This window comes from Heloderma suspectum, chromosome 2, assembly GCF_057233095.1.
Source record: "Heloderma suspectum isolate Gila_16-S chromosome 2, 16-S_ref, whole genome shotgun sequence".
Classification (NCBI taxonomy): domain Eukaryota; kingdom Metazoa; phylum Chordata; class Lepidosauria; order Squamata; family Helodermatidae; genus Heloderma; species Heloderma suspectum.
In genome coordinates, this window is record NC_139459.1 from 94,492,365 (window position 1) to 94,513,502 (window position 21,138).

The 21,138-nt window shown below is 41.5% G+C and overlaps 1 protein-coding gene across 1 annotated transcript in view; it reads left to right on the top strand.

The window, feature by feature from the left end:
- The window catches only part of LOC146352511 (uncharacterized), an 85,938-nt gene that overhangs the window by 43,827 nt on the left and 20,973 nt on the right, over window positions 1-21,138 (top strand). The window contains exons 8-10 of the mRNA XM_084834231.1: window positions 610-687; window positions 13,165-13,354; window positions 19,889-20,016. Coding sequence (XP_084690357.1) covers window positions 610-687; window positions 13,165-13,354; window positions 19,889-20,016 — 396 coding nt within the window. The remainder of the gene's footprint in view (window positions 1-609; window positions 688-13,164; window positions 13,355-19,888; window positions 20,017-21,138) is intronic.

Consider the following 21,138-nt stretch of genomic DNA (forward strand, 5'->3'; position numbering starts at 1 on the left):
TTGTTGAAAGGATAAAATGGAGAGGGGGAGGACCTTGTAAGGTGCCATGGGTTGTTCCTTGCAAGAGGAAAGAAGGCAGGATATAAATGTGAAGAAGAAGAATAAATAAAATGCTTTTAGAATGCCTAAATAGAGATTTGTAGAAATCCACATCTGCCTTACTACAGATCAGAGTTTCTAATGCAAAACTCTAATCTGGTCAAGTGAACTGCATATAGAACTGGTCAAAGGCAGCCAATCAGTTTAACAGGTGAGTAAAATGACTGAACAACAACAACAACATGGCTGCTGAGCAACAAGTGATTGTTAGCCATGGCAAAGAATTTGTTTTACTTGTAATTTTACTCGCATTTGTTAAACGCCTGGAAGTTGGAAAGCCTTGCCAATATATTGCAAATTACCCAGAGATCTACTGCTAGATCCCGGTCTACCTTCTGCCCTCTTGCCACAATTTATGCCACCCTTCTTGCATTAGAACAGTGTTTTCTTACACAGAGATAATATCTGTGTAGAGAAGGACAACGTAAGAAGCAGGCTCCAATCAATGAAGCTGTATATTGGTTAATTGTATAAAGAAATGGAAATAACTGCTGTTGCCCTGTGTTTTAGCTTACAGTGCCTTTCTGCCAATGGATGCCAGATTACAGATGATTCAGTCACTACCTTGATGGAAAAGCATGGGAGAAGGTAATTTATATTGCTACAGAAATTGTGCACCAAAATACAAGTATTTACTGCTGGTTGCATTATCAGGGTTTTACGTGGTACATAAGCCTGTGTTGTCTCTCTCTTTCTATTAGCATTGCATTTATTGATTTTGTTTTTGATGTTGGCACAATTCACAAGACATCCCAAAAATGTTCAGTTTCTAATAGGAGAGGTGCCAGTGATGAAGCATGCTTGACAATTGTACTAAGTGACTTGGAAGTCAAACCCATTAATCATAGATATGTGGATCTTTTAGTGGTCACTTAGTGTTGACAGAAAAGAATGCTCTCTCTCAGCTCTTCACCTATCCTAGGACATTGCAAACAAGCTTCAGTTAATTCCTGGCCATTTCTCTGTAGAAAAACACAAATATTTATTTGTGGATTTGTGATGGATGTTTTAAAATAGTGCTTATTGGGTGTGGGGGGAACATAAGTTTAGCATGAGTGTTCTGTGACTGGACAGCTGGTGCTTACAATAATTGCACTTTTGGTGTACTCACAGCTCACAATACATTCATAGTGGAGTACACATTCTATGCTATACGTAAGAACAGGGGTCCCCAACTCTTTGGACCAGTGTGTGGGCATATTTGGAATTTTGAGAGTGTCATGGGTGCACCCATAAATGTTTGCCATCAGGGGGCTTGCCCATTCACAAAATGGCCCATTCACAAGATGTGCCCCATGGTGGGGCACGGCCAGTCACACAACAGCCGTTTTCCAGAAGGCAAAACTGGTGAAGCTAAAAGAAAAGAAAGCCTCATTGTGTCTGTTTAAAACTTTCATTGACAGAGTTGCAGGAATAATAATGTCATTTTTTTTCTCTTTTGAGGCCTGTCAGTAAAATGTACATCCCCCTCCCCTCCCCTCTTGTTGTTGTTGTTGTTCAGTCGTTCAGTTGTGTCCGACTCTTCGTGACCCCATGGACCATAGCACGCCAGGCCTTCCTGTCCTGCGCTCTCTCCCAGAGCGTGCTCAAGTTCATATTCATTGCATCGGTGATGCTATCTAGCCATCTCATCCTCTGCCGTCCCCTTCTCCTTTTGCCTTCAGTCTTTCCCAGCATCAGGGTCTTTTCCAGAGAGTTTTCTCTTCGCATTAGGTGGCCAAAATATTTGAGCTTCAGCTTCAGTATCTGTCCTTCCAATGAGCAGTCAGGGTTGATTTCCTTTAGGATTGACTGATTTGACCTCCTTGCAGTCCAGGGAACTCGTAAGAGTCTTCTCCAGCACCACAGTTCGAAAGCATCAATTCTTCAGCGCTCAGCCTTCCTTATAGTCCAGCTCTCACAGCCATACATTACTACTGGGAAAACCATAGCTTTGATGAGACGGACCTTTGTCAGCAAGGTGATGTCTCTGCTTCTTACTATGCTGTCTAGGTTTGCCATAGCTTTCCTTCCAAGGAGCAAGCGTCTTTGAATTTCATGGCTACAGTCACCGTCTGCGGTGATCTTGGAGCCCAAGAAAGTAAAATCTGTCAGTGCTTCCATTTCTTCCCCTTCCATATGCCAGGAAGTGATAGGGCCAGATGCCATGATCTTAGTTTTCTTAATGTTGAGTTTCAAACCAGCTTTTGCACTCTCCTCTTTCACCCTCAACAAGAGGCTCTTGAGATCCTCTTCGCTTTCTGCTATTAGGGCGGTATCGTCTGCATATCGGAGGTTGTTGATAATTCTCCCAGCAATCTTAATTCCGACCTGTGATTCATCCAACCCAGCATTTCTCATGATGTACTCTGCATATAAGTTAAATAAGCAGGGTGACAATATGCAGCCTTGTCGTACTCCTTTCCCAATTTTGAACCACTCAGTTGTTCCATGTCTGGTTTTTACTGTTGCTTCTTGACCCTCGTACAGGTTTCTCAGGAGACAGGTAGGGTGGTCTGGTACTCCCATCACTTTAAGAATTTGCCACAGTTTGTTGGGATCCACACAATCAAAGGCTTTAGCGTAGTCAATGAAGCAGAAATAGACATTTTTCTGGAATTCTCTTGCTTTCTCAATGATGCAGCGAATGTTGGCGATTTGATCTCTAGTTCCTCTGCCTCTTCGAAACCCAGCTTGTACTTCTGGTAGTTCTCGGTTCGCATACTGCTGAAGCCTAGCTTGTAGGATTTTGAGCATCACCTTGCTGGCATGTGAAATGAGCGCAATTGTGCGGTAGTTTGAACACTCTGTGGCATTGCCCTTCTTTGGAATTGGAATGTAAACTGACCTTTTCCAGTCTTGCGGCCATTGTTGAGTGTGCCAAATTTGTTGGCATATTGAATGCAGCACTTTAACAGCATCATCTTTTAGGATTTTAAATAGCTCAGCTGGAATACTGTCATCTCCGCTAGCTTTGTTGTTACTAATGCTTCCTAAGGCCCACTTGACTTCACTCTCGAGGATGTCCGGCTCAAGTTCAGTGACCGCACTATCATGGCTATCAGGGACATTCAGATCTTTCCTGTATAGTTCTTCTGTGTATTCTTTCCACCTCTTCTTAATCTCATCTGCTTCTGTTAGGTCCCTGCCTTCCTTGTCCTTTCTCATGCCCGTCTTTGCACAAAACGTTCCCTTGAGATCTCTAATTTTCTTGACGAGATCTCTAGTCTTTCCCATTCTGTTGTTTTCCTCGATTTCTTTGCATTGTTCATTTAAGAAGGCCTTCTTGTCTCTCCTTGCTATTCTCTGGAACTCTGCATTCAGTTGGATATATCTTCCCCTTTCTCCCTTGCTTTTCACTTCCCTTCTTTCCTCAGCTACTTGTAAAGCCTCATCAGACAGCCACTTTGCTTTCTTGCATTTCTTTTTCTTTGGGATGGATTTCGTTGCTGCCTCCTGAACAATGTTACGGACCTCCGTCCATAGTTCCTCAGGCACTCTGTCTATCAGGTCTAATCCCTGAAATCTATTCCTCACCTCCACTGTATATTCATAAGGGATATGATTGAGGTCATACCTGAATGGTTTAGTGGTTTTCCCTACGTTCTTCAATTTCAGCCGAAATTTTGCAAGAAGCAGCTCATGATCTGAGCCACAGTCAGCTCCAACTCTTGTTTTGACCGACTGTATGGAGCTTCTCCATCTTTGACTGCAAAGTACATAATCAATCTGATTTCGATATTGACCATCTGGTGATGTCCATGTGTAGAGTCGTCTCTTGTGCTGTTGGAAAAGAGTGTTTGCTATGATCAGCGTGTTCTCTTGGCAAAACTCTATTAGCTTTTGTCCTGCTTCATTTTGTACACCAAGGCCATGCCTGCCTGTTATCCCGGTGATTTCTTGACTTCCTACTTTAGCATTCCAATCCCCTATGATGAAGAGTTCATCTTTTTTTGGTGTTAGTTCTAGAAGGTGTTGTAGGTCTTCATAGACCCGATCAACCTCAGCTTCTTCGGCATCAGTGATTGGGGCATAGACTTGAATTACTGTGATGTTGAATGGTTTGCCTTGGATTCGTACTGAGATCATTCTATCGTTTTTGAGATTGTACCCCAGTACTGCTTTTCCCACCCTTTTGTTGATTATGAGTGCTACTCCATTTCTTCTAAGGGATTTTTGCCCACAATAGTAGATATGATGGTCACCTGAATTAAATTCGCCCATGCCTGTCCATTTTAGTTCGCTGATTCCCAAGATGTCGATGTTCAATCTTGCCATCTCATGTTTGACCACCTCCAGCTTACCTTGATTCATTGATCTGACATTCCAGGTTCCTAAACAATATTGTTCTTTACAGCATCGGATTTTCTTTTCACCACCAGACACATCCACAGCTGAGTGTCCTTTCGGCTTTGGCCCAGCCGCTTCACTCTTTCTGGCACTACTTGGAAATTCCCTCTGCTGTTCCCCAGTAGTATATTGGACACCTTCCGACCTGAGGGGCTCATCTTCCGGCGTCATCTCTTTTAGCCTTGTGATACGTTCCATGGGGTTTTCTTGGCAAGAATACTGGAGTGGGTTGCCATGTCCTTCTCCAGTGGACCACATTTTGTCAGAACTCTCTGCCATGACCTGTCCGTCTTGGGTGGCCCTGCACGGCATAGCTTATGGCTTCACTGAGTTACGCAAGCCCTTTCACCACGACAAGGCACCCTTATAAATCAGATCAGTAACAGAACCAGCTTATAAAAGAATGTTTGACGTTCGCTGATGCGTAAATTTTTAGATTTGTGGAAAGAGTGGTAGGATTTTGCATGCTGGAAGCCTTATTTTAAGTTAATAATGTTGTCATCAATCAAGTACTTTGCTTTAATTTACAGCAGTTTGAACCTGTATGTTAATTGACTGTTTGGGAATACAGCCTACAGCTCACTTACTGACTAAGTGAGCATGAATGAGTCTATGTTTCTATGTGGGATAGTATCAGGCCTCCTTTTCCTTAGAGGAAATCTATTCCGTAACATTCATGTAGCATATTGCACATCTTTAACTAAATTACTTTATGTTAAGATGAGGGACTCTGGTCTCAATAGGAAGTCGTCCAGGTCCTGTAAAATGCTTCGGCATGAAGAATCTATTTATTACTTTGAGTTTTTATCATAGCCTTCCTTAAAGGGTCCAGGTCTTGTTACAAGTATAATACATTTAAAGCAACAGGAAATAGCATGCTGACATTAATATAATAGGATATAATTAAAATACCAGTGCCAACATCTAATTTAACCACAGGCAACAAACTGGGCTAAGAAAATTGGTGTGGCAGCTTTTCCAGGAGATACTGAAACTCACAGTCCCCAAGCCATGGTCTGAGGGCATGTAATGTAGCAATCTTGCTGAAGCTAAGCATATCTAGGACTTGTCAGTGTTTGGATGGAGTCTGCTGGGGAACCCTTATGTACTCCACCTTGAGTTCCATAAAGGAAGAAAGGTGGGCTAAAAATGAAATGAAATATCAATTTAGGGTGTTTTGTAGACCAGTCTCCAAAAACACCTCTCAGTCTCTCTTTGTAAGCTATCTCAGGTATGTTTAATAGAAACGCAGTTGACACATTTTATAACTAAATAATTTGTACTCATCATATGGATGTATTATACATATGTTACATTCAAAGGATTGCTCTTTGTTGATCTTAGAGGTTACCCTCCGCTTAGAGGAAAGGAGTAGTCTAGCAATCTTAAAATTGCTTGGAACATTTACCTTAAAAGATGGTTGAATATATTTTATCACTTCTTATCCAACAATTGGTAGAGATAAGAAGAGAAGGGTTGCCACTGCTGGGTTAGATCAGTAGTCCTTGTGATTTGGCATCCCATCTGGCAACAACAGCCAACAGATGCTTCAGGGCAGTTGACAGGCAGGGCATGATTCTCTGTTGTTAATCACCAGCATTTGGAAACTAGAGATATTCTGCATCTGAAAATGGAAGCTTCATTATTGGCTATCATGCCTGGTAGCCAGTGACAGACTTGGCCACATATCATTGTTAAACTTCCTTTTCAAAAGGTGTTTGGTTTTTTTTTGCTAATTGCCCTGATAATCTGTTGCAGAGTTAAAAGCCAGTGCCTTAAATTAGCACAAACATTCAGTACTAACCACTTTTACATTTCACTTGAGTTACCTCTTGGAAATATGCACTAGACAAATTCTATGCTGAACTATTGAAACTATCAAAGCTGAGTGCACAACGTTTTGGGGTAATCACTGAAATGAAAATGACAGATTATTATTATTATTATTATTATTATTATTTTTAATAGAAAGGAAGCACACTAATGTCTCAAGACAAATTTGACTGTACAGTATTTGCATGGCCTACTTTATTGTGTGTTTGCCTAGAGATTTCTAGTTAAATACTGTCTATCGCAGGCTGGCTATGGCTCACACAGAGGGCACGTGGTTGCCTAGGGCAACAAAATGTTTAGTTATGAAACTTTTAAAGTTAATTTTAACCCCATCATACATTTTGTTCACAGTTGTACTAAACACACATGAATATATATAACATATATAATTTCATGAAAATTAATTAATTTTTATTTATTTGTTTATTTACAATATTTATATACTGCTTGACATCAAAAGATTTTGGAGCGGTGAACAGCAAAGATAAAAGAATAAAACACCATGTTAAAACAGTTAAAACATTTTAAAAGAAACAAGGTCTGGTAAGACCGAATTTAATAAACCATGGCTGGTCGCTCAAGGAAGGCTTCCCAAAATAACAATGTCTTCAGGAGGCACCAGAAGCAACACAACACAAATTAATACAGTGCAAAACATCTGTATTTGTTAAATATTACCATTTATAGTACCTAACAGATGGTAACCAACATCTCTTGGAGCAGTGCTTATTTTCCTCTCCCTCCCTGCAAATTGTATGATCTTGCTGAATTTTGCCAGTTACAAGCCAGTCAGGATCTATATCCTTTAATTAAAATTTTCTTACACCCCCTGCTGCTTTGTGCCTCACCCACTGCTGTCTTGCTTTAAAGATGATCTACAATACATGTTCTCTTAATTATTGAACCTTGCCCTTCAAATCACACTTAGTTCTGTTTTAGTAATGACTCGAGCCCTATGTAGGCATTCAGCATGCTCACGGGAAGGATAAAATTGGGGAAGTTATGTGGGTGTGCACACAAGTCCCACCACTCCTGTGTTGAGTGCAGAGGTCTGAAGGGGGCTTCTTGCCTCCTCTTGAATGCAAAGCCTCTGTGCGATTGGGAACCCTGATAAACAGGGAGTCCACAACTGTAGGGAGCCTTCTGCTCATATTCAAGCATGTGTAAATAGACCCCCACATACACTTCAGAGCATTCAGCATGAGAAGGTCAAGGACTGATGGGATGTTGATTTTTGTGGAGTGGGGTGGGGGGGCTTGCATGTGTGCCCACATCATTTCCCCACTTTTAGCCCTCAAATGAGCAGGCTGAATGCCTGTTTCCATAATCAGACTTGTGTAATAGAGGAGAGATCTTGCATGTCACTCCCCTGGGTGAAAATGTTGGCAGGGGAAGGGTGTATAATAATAATGTTAGGATGTACATCTCTTTTTCTAAGTACTTCATATACATTATCTTTCAACCATGTAAGACAGGCCAGTATAATTATTGGCAGGCTTTGATGCAGAGTTGAGGCTGAGAGGCAGTGGCTTGTCTGAGGCCACTCAGGGAGTCTGAGGCTAGGTTAAAAACTTTTACCTCATGACGCATGATCTGAGCCATTATACTACATAATGCTGAACTGTGTCTTTTTATTAGAGGTAGAATGTGTGTTCATTATCATTCCCAAATGCTTGGGACATGAAAATGAGCTATGGTGATCTTGCTTGTGACCTAAACATACCCTAAGAACTGATTCCAAAGATATTTACACATGACATTAATCCTGCCTCTAATTACTTGCACTTATGCATGTGAGAAGCTTCCATGCGTGAGTCTCATGAATTACAGAATCCATAATATTATCTATGATATATAAACAGTAATAAACATTCCATAATTACATCAAGGTGCAATTTCCAACAGATTTAGTAACAAAGCAATAAGAATTGAACCCAGATCATATAGTGAAATCTGGCAGGTAAGATACGCTAAGTAAACTATATGGCTATGTATGAAAGTATAAATATGAGTTGCTGTGTGTTTTCATAATTGTTGTTTGCATTTTATTACATCTTAGGTATACAGAGCTTAGATTTTCAAAGTGGTTTAAAGCAAAACCCAAAGCAGTTTAAAGCATTACAAGTGGACTGCACAATATCTCTCCACTACAATTATGTGGTATGATCTCATACAGTGTATATTTGTGCATTATAAAATCTCTTATTTCTTGTTCATTAATGGGCATACTGATTTTAACTGACTCATTCTAGCTACCACATATGAAGCATTTGGATCCAAGAGGCTCTTTTGTTGTTCAAGTCCTAGTACATCATGTTCAGTGAAATTTATTTGAGGCTCTGCACAAGACTGTCTGGGAACTGCTTTTTGCACGTCTTTTTCTAATCTGTACTGATTTACTCTAACTCCTTGGTCCATTGATATTTTCAGCCTGCTGGCTCTTTTTTCCTTTGGATAATTTATGCTACAAGAAGTATATTTTATTCTTTCCTATGAGTAGGCTTTCCTATTTCATGTTTTAAATCTAATTCATTGTATACAATAGCAACTACAAACAAACATGGAGGTTTATCCAGGGTGGGATGAGGAGAGAACTCCCTGTTCTATGCCAGAGGAATTTTCCTGATCCTTATAGCTTTACTTTGCTTAGCTTTACTTTGGCTTGATCTCTCTAGCACCAACTTTATAATATGCCCTGGCATCACTGAGCATTTGCTTTCTGGCTGTCATGGCTGCAAAATTAGAGAAGAACACGATATGAAAGATCTTCTTTTTAAAAGCTTAATTAGTATTTGCTCCTAGCCTTGATTTCTAAAAGACTTTTTCATACCTTGTTTTATTTCATAATTTTTGATTCCACCATTACTGTTCTTTTTATTGTGAAATGTTGAAGCACAGTGGAATGCAATGATTCTTCTTGCTGATGTGTTTACACATGGCAGATGTATTTGCACAATGCAGAATGCTCCAACTGAGTACAGTAAAAGCATACAATGAATTTGTGTGCCAGCACAGAGTACAAATAGGACTGCTACAGCATCTGAGATAATGCAGGGAAATATAACAGAACTGCTTAAAAGATGATGGGAGCAATATTGAGAGGAGTGACTAATAAATAAACCAGAATCTAGACCACATGATTTACTCTCTGCAACAGATTAGTTTTCTGTCCATGGTTTCTCCAGATTTGCCCTAGGTTTTTATTTTACAAAAAAATGGTTTTAATTCCTTTATGGGTCCAGCCTCCAGCTGTGTCTCCAACATGGTGTCCCTGGGCATTAATACACATACAGACACCTTCCTTGGTGCTCACCAGGCTCCATGCCCCCCCCTACATTTTATTTTATTTCTTAATATATTTTTTAAAAATTAGGAGGCTGGCATGCTGCAAAATGAAATTCTGCCCTCCAGCACCATCTTTATTAAGGGTTCAAAAGAGTGGCTTTGTGTTTTGGAGCTCAGACCCTGCCTTTGTCTTGTATTTAAGTTCTTAGGCAAGTTACTTTTATTTTAGTCTCACCAGTTTGCCTTCTAGGAAATGGGTGTTTTGTGGCTAGCAATGCCCACCATGGGAGCCATTTTATGAAAGGGCAAGCCACCCCTGGAAGCCATTTTGTGAGAGCACCCATGACATTATCTCAAAGCTCCAAATGTGTCCACTGACCCAAAGAGGTTGGGGACCCCTGGGCTAGAATGTACATCGAAATTCCAGGTGCAAGAAAAGCAAAAAAATAACAATACAATTTTGTCCCAATGCAGATTTTAAATGCTGCCAATCTGTTACTAAGAGATCAGGAGCTAGCCTCAGTAAAGCATACTCCCTCACCTGCCTCCAATTCTTCCTCCCTTCCCATGTTCGATTTAAGTATGTGGTACAGCACAATTCTATATGTATTTCCTATAAATGTTTCATTAGAAGAAAGTCCCACTGTGGTCAATGTCACTTAATCCCTAGTTTAAGATTACAGCCTTACAGCACAGTCCTAAAGATGTCTACTCATGTATGCACTGAGTGCACTGGAGCTTATTGTTAGGTAAGAAGGTATGAGATTTCAGCCTTAGTATCCCTAACACTAACCAACTTTGACCATACATCTGTCCTGGACACTAGCATAGAGGATGGGCTGAAATTCCCCACTCCTTTGTGAGACTATTCACACCTCTGTGAAGTTGGGGGAAATATTCATGATTTTCGGGGGGGGGGGATTCTCAGAATGTTCAGATGGGATGGGCTTACCTTTAAAGGCAAGGTAGCTCAGTTGTTGTTTTTAAACAGGAGATGCTCCTTCAAGCAGCATCTGCTTCAAGCAGCAGCAAAGCTCCCTCCCACCCTGTAAAACAAACAAACCCTCAGCCATGTCATTTTTAAAAGAAAGCCCATCACTACTCAACCATTCTGAGATTTGGTCCCCTGAAGATTAATCTGATCTTCAGGGAGTGTTTCTCCCACCCCCCAAAATGCTAAAAATAAGTCTAGGCCAAACTACCAGCCCAGCAGTAGCTAACATCTTAACCAGGTTCAGATCCTTGTTAAGGTGGGAACCCTGGTTAGCATTAACCATGGTTAGTCTTGAGGCTGAAATAATTAGGCCATGGTTAAGGCTGACAAGGGAAGGGAGGAAAGAAGATGAAGGGTGCATGAATTCACAGCCTGCCCTTAGCCTTAACCATGGTTGAGAGATTGGCAATGTTATGTCTGCACCAGGTCTTAATCTAATAACTGAAAGTACTTAGAATCATGATTCTATATCTTGATCCCCATATACCGCATATATGGCATCTTTAATTATGTAAGATGCCTTGTACTTTTATGGCCTTGGAAATAATAGGTTGTGTTTCCACCAGCGATTTACTCCAACCTGGCTGCACGGGGAGGTCTCTGTTTTTCCATGACGTTGTGGCCATTCAGCACCAGCCCTGCATTTTATCGCTGAAAAACCACTTCTTCTGAGACTGCTTATAGTCTGACTTTTCCAGCTTACTGCGGCTCCATTACTGACCTGTTTCCACAATCACACTGGGTCCAGTATCATAGTCTTGCCCGTGGAGCGTGTAGCCCAGACTTTGAGGGTGTGTTGCTCTGGCCTCAGTGACCCAACCCTTTCCCTCCCTGTTTTCCAGAAGTTTCCTTACCATTTTGGAGCAGGATGCCAAGAGACCAGCTTTTAAAACATCATTGAAAATAAGCACTAGAACACAGCCCATGACCCCAGTCAAGGGGTGTTTCCTCCCATTGTGCTGAATGAGGCTTGCCCTCTCAGTGACCACAGAAATAACAGAGAAGCCCCTCAATTGACAGGGCACCTATCAAAGCCCAATTCCTTAAATGCGATTAAGTGTGATCTCGAGGCTTTGGTCCATTGCCTTAGGACGTAACTCCTTCACAGCTTCCATATAGAGATCCTGTGCATTAAAATGGGGGCTGGTTTCAGTCTCTTTTCCACAACAAACCCATTAGTGTCTCCTCAGAAGTAACTCCCATTGTGGTGGATGAGACTGAGATTCCCCCTCATTTGAAATGGCATACATTAAAGCCCAATTCCTTAAGTGCGTTTAAGTGACCAAGCGAGGCTCCGATGAATTGCCTTAGGAAGAAAGTACTTTGTAGCTTCGTTATAGCTATCCTGCGGGTTACAATGGGGGCTGGATTCCCTTTGTGTTGACTGCTCTCTTTCCCACAACAACCCCATTAGTGACTCCTCAGAAGTAACTCCCATTGTTCTGAATGAGGCTTGCCTTTGAATGCCTACATCAGAATTTACAGGGATTCCCCCTCAATTGAAATGGCACACTTTTAAGATCAATTTCTTAAATGCAATTAAGCACGATCTGGAGGCTTTGTTCCATTGCCTTAGGACATAACTCGTTCACAGCTTCCATATAGAGATCCTGTGCATTAAAATGGGGACTGGTTTCGCTCTCTTTCCCACAACAAACCCATTACTGTCTTGTCAGAAGTAACTCCCACTGTGGTCAATGAGGTCCTCTGGGTTAAAATGGTTGCTAGTTTCCCTCTTTGTGTTCTCTCTCCCCACTTCCCAGCATAAGCATATGTATGTCTACTCAGAAGTAATTCCCATTGTGCTCAATGAGGCTTGCTCCTGAAATGCAGGTGCATCTGGACTTTCAGGGGAAAGGAGAAAGTGGGGGAGGGGGGGAAGCCTCTCTTCACAGCAAAGCTGATTCCTTTTTAAAATCCCATACTCCTGCATTAGCTTCTCCTTCCGTTGTCCTGGCCAAGGAGGCGGGAACACTGATGAGGTAATCAGACCCAACCCAGTTTCCACTCAGACTCCACCCAACCATCAAGAAAATAATTCGATTAGAGCTCAGTGGAAACAGCACAGAGCCCCAGGCTACAGCGATGATAAGCCAGGACTTTACACCATGGAAACTGGAAAAGGAGAAGATGCAATTGGGGAAACATCGCAACGAAGTTGCAAAGTGAAGCCGATAGCATGGAAACACACCCATAGTTAATTCTACTGGTCTTAACATGAAAGCTGGCTTATTTTAGAGCATTTCCAGTTTAATTAATGATTAACATATTTAGAGTGTTTCAGCTTTATTGCATTTTAATGTGTTCTATTGTTTTAATCTGTTTTAAATTGTTTGGTAAGCAGCTTGAGTGCCATTTTTTGGTAGAAATGCAGAGTATACATAAAAAATAAATAAACAAAACCTGTTATTTCATTAAATCAATAATTTTATCTACTACTTTCATATGCTGTCTCAGGTCAGAATTTGGGATTGAATACAGTTATGATACCTATACGCAGCCGGACTTTTTTTTTTTTAAGTGCTCTGGGCAGGTATATGCAGTAGTGGTTTTAATGAATGTTGAATTTATCACATTAGACGACAAGATTAACTTTCTTGATAATATCTTGTATCCTTCTCCAGCCTTAAGAAACTGGAAATATTTGGCTGCCATGCTATTACTTCCAAATGCTTGAGATTGGTTGCTGTGAAGTGTCCAAATCTAAAAATTCTGAATATTGGAAGAGTTCACAAGATTACTGAGGACTGTTTGGCAAAAATAGTAAACTCTATGAGAAAACTAACTAGTCTCAACTTTACGGGGCTCAGTATGGTAAGGGCAGTTTGTGTCTCTGATGTATATTCACCTCTGTTCTCTATCTTCTTTATTTGTCTAGAATACTTTTTTGTAGATGTTAGGGATGGGCAACTTAAAGATGTGGATTACTAGATGTGTTCAAAGCTAATTTGTACAGATCACAGGATCTTATTGGCGTTCTGAAATGCCATGGTGTCTTTTTTTAAAAACTTAGTTCAAACGTTGACTTTTGTGCAGATAGGTTTGAACATGCGATAGCAAAATGCGTGGAGACCCAGAAACCAGAAGGTGAGTTATTGAACATTGGCTACAAATTTCATCCAAATAGGATATAACTATTGCCATTGTAGTTACGCTTGCAATAGTATGCACAATGGCTAAAATGTGCTTGTGCAGTCTTTCTTCTTTCTTTTTAAATATGTTATTAGTTTTCCAGAACAAGATTAAACAAACCATCAGAAAGAAAAAAATAAATAAAAAGAAACACATTGGATTTAAGTCTACTTACTGACAGAGAGTAGTACGTTTAACATATATGTATACATTTTTCCCTTTACCTTTAAAACCAAGATATAGGTGGAATCCATAGGTTACTTGGAGGTTTTCCTTATAAATCTTCACCGTAACAGATTAAATTTAATCTCTTTTCCATAGTTTGAGGAAAGGCTTTGACAAATACTGCTGTGTATGTCCCTGATCAGTATAAAATAAAATCCTGCCATATTTTATAATAGTCAGATGTTTTGACTTTGCCTTGAGCAAGTTTCAATTGGCACATCAATTTTTCTCCGATAGCTATTTGTTGTGGCAGTCTTTCAATGGTCTAAATTGAAGTTTGTCACAAGTTAATTCCACCACAAAGATGCTGCATAGTAAATGCTGCATAGTGTTCAAATGTGACATATCCACCAAATTCATGCACAATGGATTAAGTGCAATTTCAATCAAACAGACTTCCGCTCATGCAACTGGACTTCCCCTTGCTCTCTTTCCCCCTGCAGTCCCCTGTACACCCCCAAATTTGCTCTGAATAGTCTCCCTGCAACTCTCTGGAGCAGAGATTGAGGGATGCACTTGGGGACTGAAGGGGGGAAGGGAAATCCATTCTACCAGCTGTCAAGAACAGTGGCCTGCTTTCCCACCATGAAGCTGGCCCCTGCTTTTACATCTGATGCAGCCACCTGGGAGTGTGTTATCAGGGAAGCTCCTTGGCTCTGCCACTCAAGGTCAAGCTCAGTTCTTGTTAATTGGAAAGCGCTAACAGGTGGGCTGGGTGGGGAGATCCTGCCTCTTCTGGGGTGGGGTGGTCCACCAAGGGGCAAGCTGGTGATTGGCTGAAGGAAAATTTGCCCTGGGTTGCCAGGACTGAGCCTTAAAAAGAGCTGAAGTGGAGGTGTGTGGGTCTCCTTTTGTCATGGTGGTTCCTGGACCTAGCTTGATGGCTGGTCTCTATCCTGGGAAGTCCTTACTGCAGTATGTACAAGGAAAGCTAGCCAGCTTTGTTATTTTTGCTTGGGTGTGTGGTTAAAAGGCTCTCTATGTAACCTGGTTATTTTTGTTTTAGTATTTCAGCTTTGTACCCCTTTGTACAATTTACCCCGTCCCTCCATCCTTCCCGTTCCCTCTACCCCCTTTACCTTAATAAACATTTACCCAACTTAACGTTGGTGTGGTTTCTTCTGGTATCCTCAGTGCTAATTTCAGTGTCTTTTGGCCTAGGAGGGTGGCTGCTTGATATTTTTGGGGACTTGAGCCTAGGTCTGGTCGGTCCTACCTTGCAGGAGGATTGGAATTAGTTCCAGCGCTCCTTCACATCAGTGCTTTCTGTTCCAGAGTTGAATACAACCTGCAGAGTGCAAATTATGCTCATTCCATTTTACAAAAATACAAACTGGCATGAGTATTCCCAGTGTGAGGCTCGTACTACTGAAGCAATCACAGAGGCTTGATATATGTGGTGCTTTTATTAGTGTAATGCAAGAGTTACGTTGTTATGTGTTCTGTTCTTTGTGATCCTGTCAAAACTAAGGGGGACGGCACCAGCAGTAAGTTCTACAGAAGAACCATGCACAGTGGTTTTTACAGCTAATGTTCTGCCAAATTAATTATACTAGTTCATGTTGTGAGCAGGTGATTTCAGTTTCATAGTAGAACGAAACCACTGGGAAAGTCTGCATCTCCTCCTGTATAGGGCTGCTGAGATTTATAAGACTTTATCATGACTAGGGTTGCCAACTGATGAGCCTCCTCTGGTATGAACCAAATATATATCATACGCATACCTTCCTCTTTCATTGTTTTTGGGGGAGTTGCTGCAGAAATCCGTATGTTACAGTGGGAATGTGTGTGTAAAGTTGTAGAGCTATAAGTGACAGGAGATTGAACTAGATCAGGGATGGGGACTATGTGGCCCTCCAGATGTTGGACTGCAGTTCCCATCAGGCCCAGCCAGCCCAGCCAATGGTGAAGGGCATTATAGTCCACCAACATCTGGAGGGCCACACATTCCACATCCCTGAACTAGATGAAGAGTATACAGAATTAACTGAGTTCTTTACTGGAATATGTGTTGTGAGCCACCATGGTTCAGTGAGCAGAGCAGAAGTTGCAGAATGACAGTAAATTGACAGGTATCTTGGGCACAGCCCCATTTTATTTTAATGTGGGCATGCAATGGGAACATAGCTTTGTTTTGCATCATTTCTCATCGGTTTCCTTCTCACTATAAATTCATAACGTCTACTGGGAGTCCTGGTGGAGATGCAATTTTTTCCCATCCTGGATCGTTAAAGGATCAACAGTAGGTGCAATCCAGACCCCAAACAAATCACATAATCCTCTTTCTGCTGTAAACATTGGAGTACGCAGGCATTTTCCATATAAAGCGTTGCTCCTACTTTGTATGCAGAAGATGAGAAGAGAGGAAAGGCTGGTTTTAGTGATAAGTGTGGCAAGCAGGAGAGAACATATAAAATGGAAAGAGACTTGAAAGATGTATTGACATAAAATCAATTGACTTTGTGTATGGGATTGCACTGAACACTGAGTTTGTTACTTGAATGTTGTACAGGAAAGGAAAGGTTGAAGGAAAGGCAACATAAGGAAAGGCAACATGAACTCTTTTGATCCAAACAAGTCTCATCCTTTTTCTGTCTTTATATTCAGCCAGAAGCTGATTACCAATAAGGAGAAGTACACTTTAGAGCAGGATCCTTTAATGCACCATGGTATGGACTTAATCATCTGGGAGTTCTTCAGTGTAACAAGAATGCCTTACTCTGAACTCCTTTTAAAAAATTCTCGGCTAATCAGAAAATGATGGCAGTTAAACTCATCACACCAAAAGGAAGTAGCAGTCATGTCTACAGCTTTGGAAGGCTTTAAAATACACCTATAATATACCTATATATACTTTGAGCAGCCACAAAAACAGATCTTTGGTCAAAAGCTTTTCAAAAAAGACACAACCTTTTTGAAAAGACAGCGAAGGGGTAGCTTTTTCCTCACCTCTTTCTGGAGGAAGTTCCATATTTTCAGAGCAGTTGGCTCTGAGCTGTTGCAGCCGTTTCTATACGAACCTGCCGCCAAGCTCTCGGAGATAACAATACGCCTGCTGGCTAGACATCAACTTGTGAGCAGGCTCATGCTGGGAGATACAGTCCTTGAAGTACAAGAGTCGTGGGCTGTCCAAGGCTTTAAAACTGGCACTTTGAATTGAGTCTGGAAGCAAATTGGCAGCCAGTGCAACTAGTGCATAACAAGTTGAATATCTGCACGCCTTCCAACAACAGTTAGTGTTCTGCACCAGTTGAAGCATATTACACCTTTGTACTCCTCACTGGCTTCATCCCCTTTCTTTACTTTAAGCTTCTTGTACTCGACTTTCAAGTGTTTCCATGGTCTTGTTCTTCCTATATCTATCTTCACTTTCAATATGCTCTTCCTTGGAAGCTTTGCTCCTCATTGTACAGGCACCAAGCTTTTAGTTAAGCCTAAGATTATCTTCCCTGTTTGCGTCCTTTTCCCTTTGCAGCTTCTTGCCAGTGGAATGCACTTTCATTTCACAACTGACTTTCTTCCTATGTTATTACATTCAAGTGCCTTTAAAAAAAGCACACATATCTATTTACCTGGCTTTCTGTGATTGACCTCCCTTCTCTTTTTCTTTACTTTTCCTTCTTCCCTAATCTCTGTTTAATTTTAGAATAAAGGCCTGTGGGCATAGCCTGTTTATTTTAAACTTTTGTACAATTTTTGTACAAGTCCTAATGACTGTAGGTGCTTTGTAAATAATGGTAATCATCCTATTCATACCTGATGTGCCCTCTTTCGTTTTGTTCTGTGGAAGGTAACTTGGGGGTGGAGGTGGGGAGGGAAATAATGTTTGAGTTCAGATTTAAAAGAATAAAAACTGTAGGGATTTTGTGACCAGAATAATGAGATTAACAGCACAAACCTATTCACGTCACTCAGAAGTAAGTCCTGTTGATTTCAGTGAGGCTTACTCCCAGGTAGGTGGGTACAAGATTGCAGCCTAAGTATAGTTAAGAAAATGTATTGTGTTTGCATACTTAAGCAGGGTGATTATATCGTATTAGCACAGAATTGTAGAGCCCTGGATATAGATATGGGAGTATCAAGACTCGAAGGGCTGTTCAGACAACATGCTAACCATGGGTTGTTTGTTGAACCATGTTGTTGAACCGTGGGTTAGCATGTTGTCTGAATGTCACCAGGGTGGCTTGTTAGCCAATGTGGAGAACAAGCCATCTTGAGAACTCATGGTTTGTTGTTGGGTTGTTCGCACTGCATGGTCAACAAGCCACCCTGCTGACATTCAGACAACACGCTAACCCACAGTTCAACAAACAACCCGCAGTTCAACAACAGCCCACATTCAACCACTGAATATGGGTTAGCATGTTTTCTGAATGGCCCCAGTGACTGGGTTCGCACAAAACGATAACCCATAGTGGGTTGTTTGTTTTGGAGTAGCTTGTTGTGTTGTCCAAACCTGGCAGGATGGCTTCACCATGGTTTGTTAACCACGCACAAGCTACCCCGAGAACCCATAGCTTGTTGGGTTGTTCAGGGTGGCTTGATATGACGTCTGAATCTGGCAGGGTGGCTTCAGCATGGTTTGTTCAAAAGGGCTACAGAGTTGCCTGGCATGAGCGGTGATTCCTCACAATCTTGCTTGCTGAACTCTGCCTGGCAACAGTATGTGCTACTGCCACCTCCCTCCCTACTCCCTTGTCAGTGCCCTCCACCCCCTCCGCCTCCAGTTCAATGCTTTATTTGACAGTGACCGGCTTTTGTCCCTTGTGAGCCAAGATGTTCCTCTTCCTAGTAGAGCCATGTGTGTTTGACTTGCCTCTGAGTAAACATGTGCGGCTCCAATTTATGACAATGATGATTTGGGATTTAACCTTTCCCCCCATCCTGTTGTCATGGTGAAATTGCCCCCTTCCCAGCAGGTGGGCTAAAAAGGGGGAGGGGAAGTCTCAAAATGTGCAGGGGGGATTTCAACATGAAACAAGAGGGGGGAAAGCTTAAATCCCCCCTCCCAAATCACCATGGTTCCAAATCAGGGTGGCATGTGCTTACCCAGAGGTAAGTCAGTCACGCATACATGCATAACTCTGCTAGGAAGAGGAAAGTTGCTCATTCCTGGCTGTGAGGAGCAGCCAAGGAGGCTTTTTCTTTTTTTAAGAATTGAAGGGCAGCCAAAAGCTTTAAAAAAATAAATCACACATGGGGGGGGGGTTACTCTTAATACTCAGAAAATTCTTTGCAGGTAGTAGAGGAGGAGAAAACAGGGGTGGTTGTAAAGTTTCCCTCCTGAGCTGGCAAAGGCAAAACAATGTCTTGCGCAAAAAGTGTACCAATAGTAAAAAGGCTGCTGACATAGTGAAGCCATGAGGGCTCCTGGGATATGTGTGGGCAGAAGGACTAAGGGGAAAACAAACCATGGCAAGCCACAGAACCCCTGATCAACTGTTGGAGTAACTAGGGATGGCCATTGCAGGGAAATCGAGCTGTTTTGGGGTGCAATTTGCATAAATTAAGCAATTTAACGTTGCAATTTGCGCAGATTACTCAAGAAAAAAACGAAAATCCGCAAGGTGGCCTAACTCAATACAGATCGAGTTGGGCCAGCTCGTGGGTAAGTGGGCCGGAGTGTGGGGGCCGAGCTGCTCAAAGCTCAGCAAACTTCACCTCTCGGACAGATTCCTCCAACATCCCTAGGAGTACTGTGGGGTTCGCAAGCAAACAACCAACTCACTATGGCTTATTTTCAGCATGGCTTATTGTGACATGCAAACTGGCCCAGTAGTTAAAGAGCAACATCCTTCAGCTTAGATATTTAGAATAGCAATGCCTGTTGAATAGTAATATATAAATGATTAGCGCTGATAAGAGTTGTTTGGTTTACTGTGTCAGGAAGATACCGTGGAATTTCTCTGGCCATTTATGAATAGCTCTGTCATGTCTTTCGAAGGACAGTCTTTCAAATTGTCATATTTCCTGTTTTCTGTTTTGCTGCAGGTGAGGGATTGTGTTGTTCATTTTATTGTGAAAAAATGTGCTGAACTGGAATGTCTGGTTCTCAGTTCTTGCTCTCAAGTAACTGATACCAGTCTAATGGAAATTAGCACTTACTTACCAACAATCAGGTATGTTTGAAGACAATCTGTTGTAAATGCATTTATTCTTGGATACTTTTAAAGCATTGGCATTATTTTAAAAATAATTTAAGGTGATGTTATATCCCAGCTAATGTGGGTATTTAATTATTTTATCATTCAGTGTTTGCCATGGATACAATATAGGCTCAAGAACCAATTGGAGTTCAAATGTATAAAATAAAAACCAGCTCATTCTGTAGTGAAACACGCTGTTCTGGAGTAACTAAGGATGTATGGGAAATTCGCTTCAGTTCATGCTTGACCAGAATTTACCCAGTTTGCATATCCTGGAACCAAATGTGGACCTGAATGCAATCTGTGGACCTGAATGCAAAGTCTCTAAATATAAACTCTACAGGAAGGACAGGGAAGGGCGTACTGGAGGAGGTGTCGCTCTGTACATCAAAGAGGGCATAATGTCGAGTAGACTAGAACACCTAAAAGGGGCAGACTCTTCCACAGAAGCACTATGGGTGACAGTACCAGATTAATTTAATAGCAACTAATTTAGTACTAGGAACATGTTATCATCCCCCAGACCAGAAGGCTCACAGGGAGGCCTCCAGAAAAGGAAGTGTTGTATTAATGGGTGACTTCACTTACCCCCACATTGACTGGATAAATGCATATTCCAGTCACCACAAGGAGGTTAAATTTCTCAATGCCCTAAACAACTGTGCCCTATAACACTCGGTTATGGAACCGACCAGAGGGGAGGCGACCCTGGATTTCATCCTAAGTGGTGTTGCCCAGGACCTAGTACGGGATGTAAGTGTTGTTGAATCAGTTGGAAACAGTGAACACAGTGCTATCGGTTTTAATATATATTTAAATGGAAGATTGCTGAGGAAGTCCAACGAAGCCACATTTGACTTCAAAAGAGGAAACTTCTCTAAAATGAGGGAACTGGTGAAAAGGAAGTTGAAAAGGGGAGTCAAGAGGGTTAAATCCCTTAAATGCTTGGTGGCTACTCAAAGGCACAATAATAGAGGCTCAACTAAAATGTTTACCACAGGTTAGGAAAGGTAGTACCAAGTCCAAGAGGTCACTGGCATGGTTAACGAACAGTGTCAAGGAATCTATTAGAGAAAAGAAGGCTTCCTTCAGAAA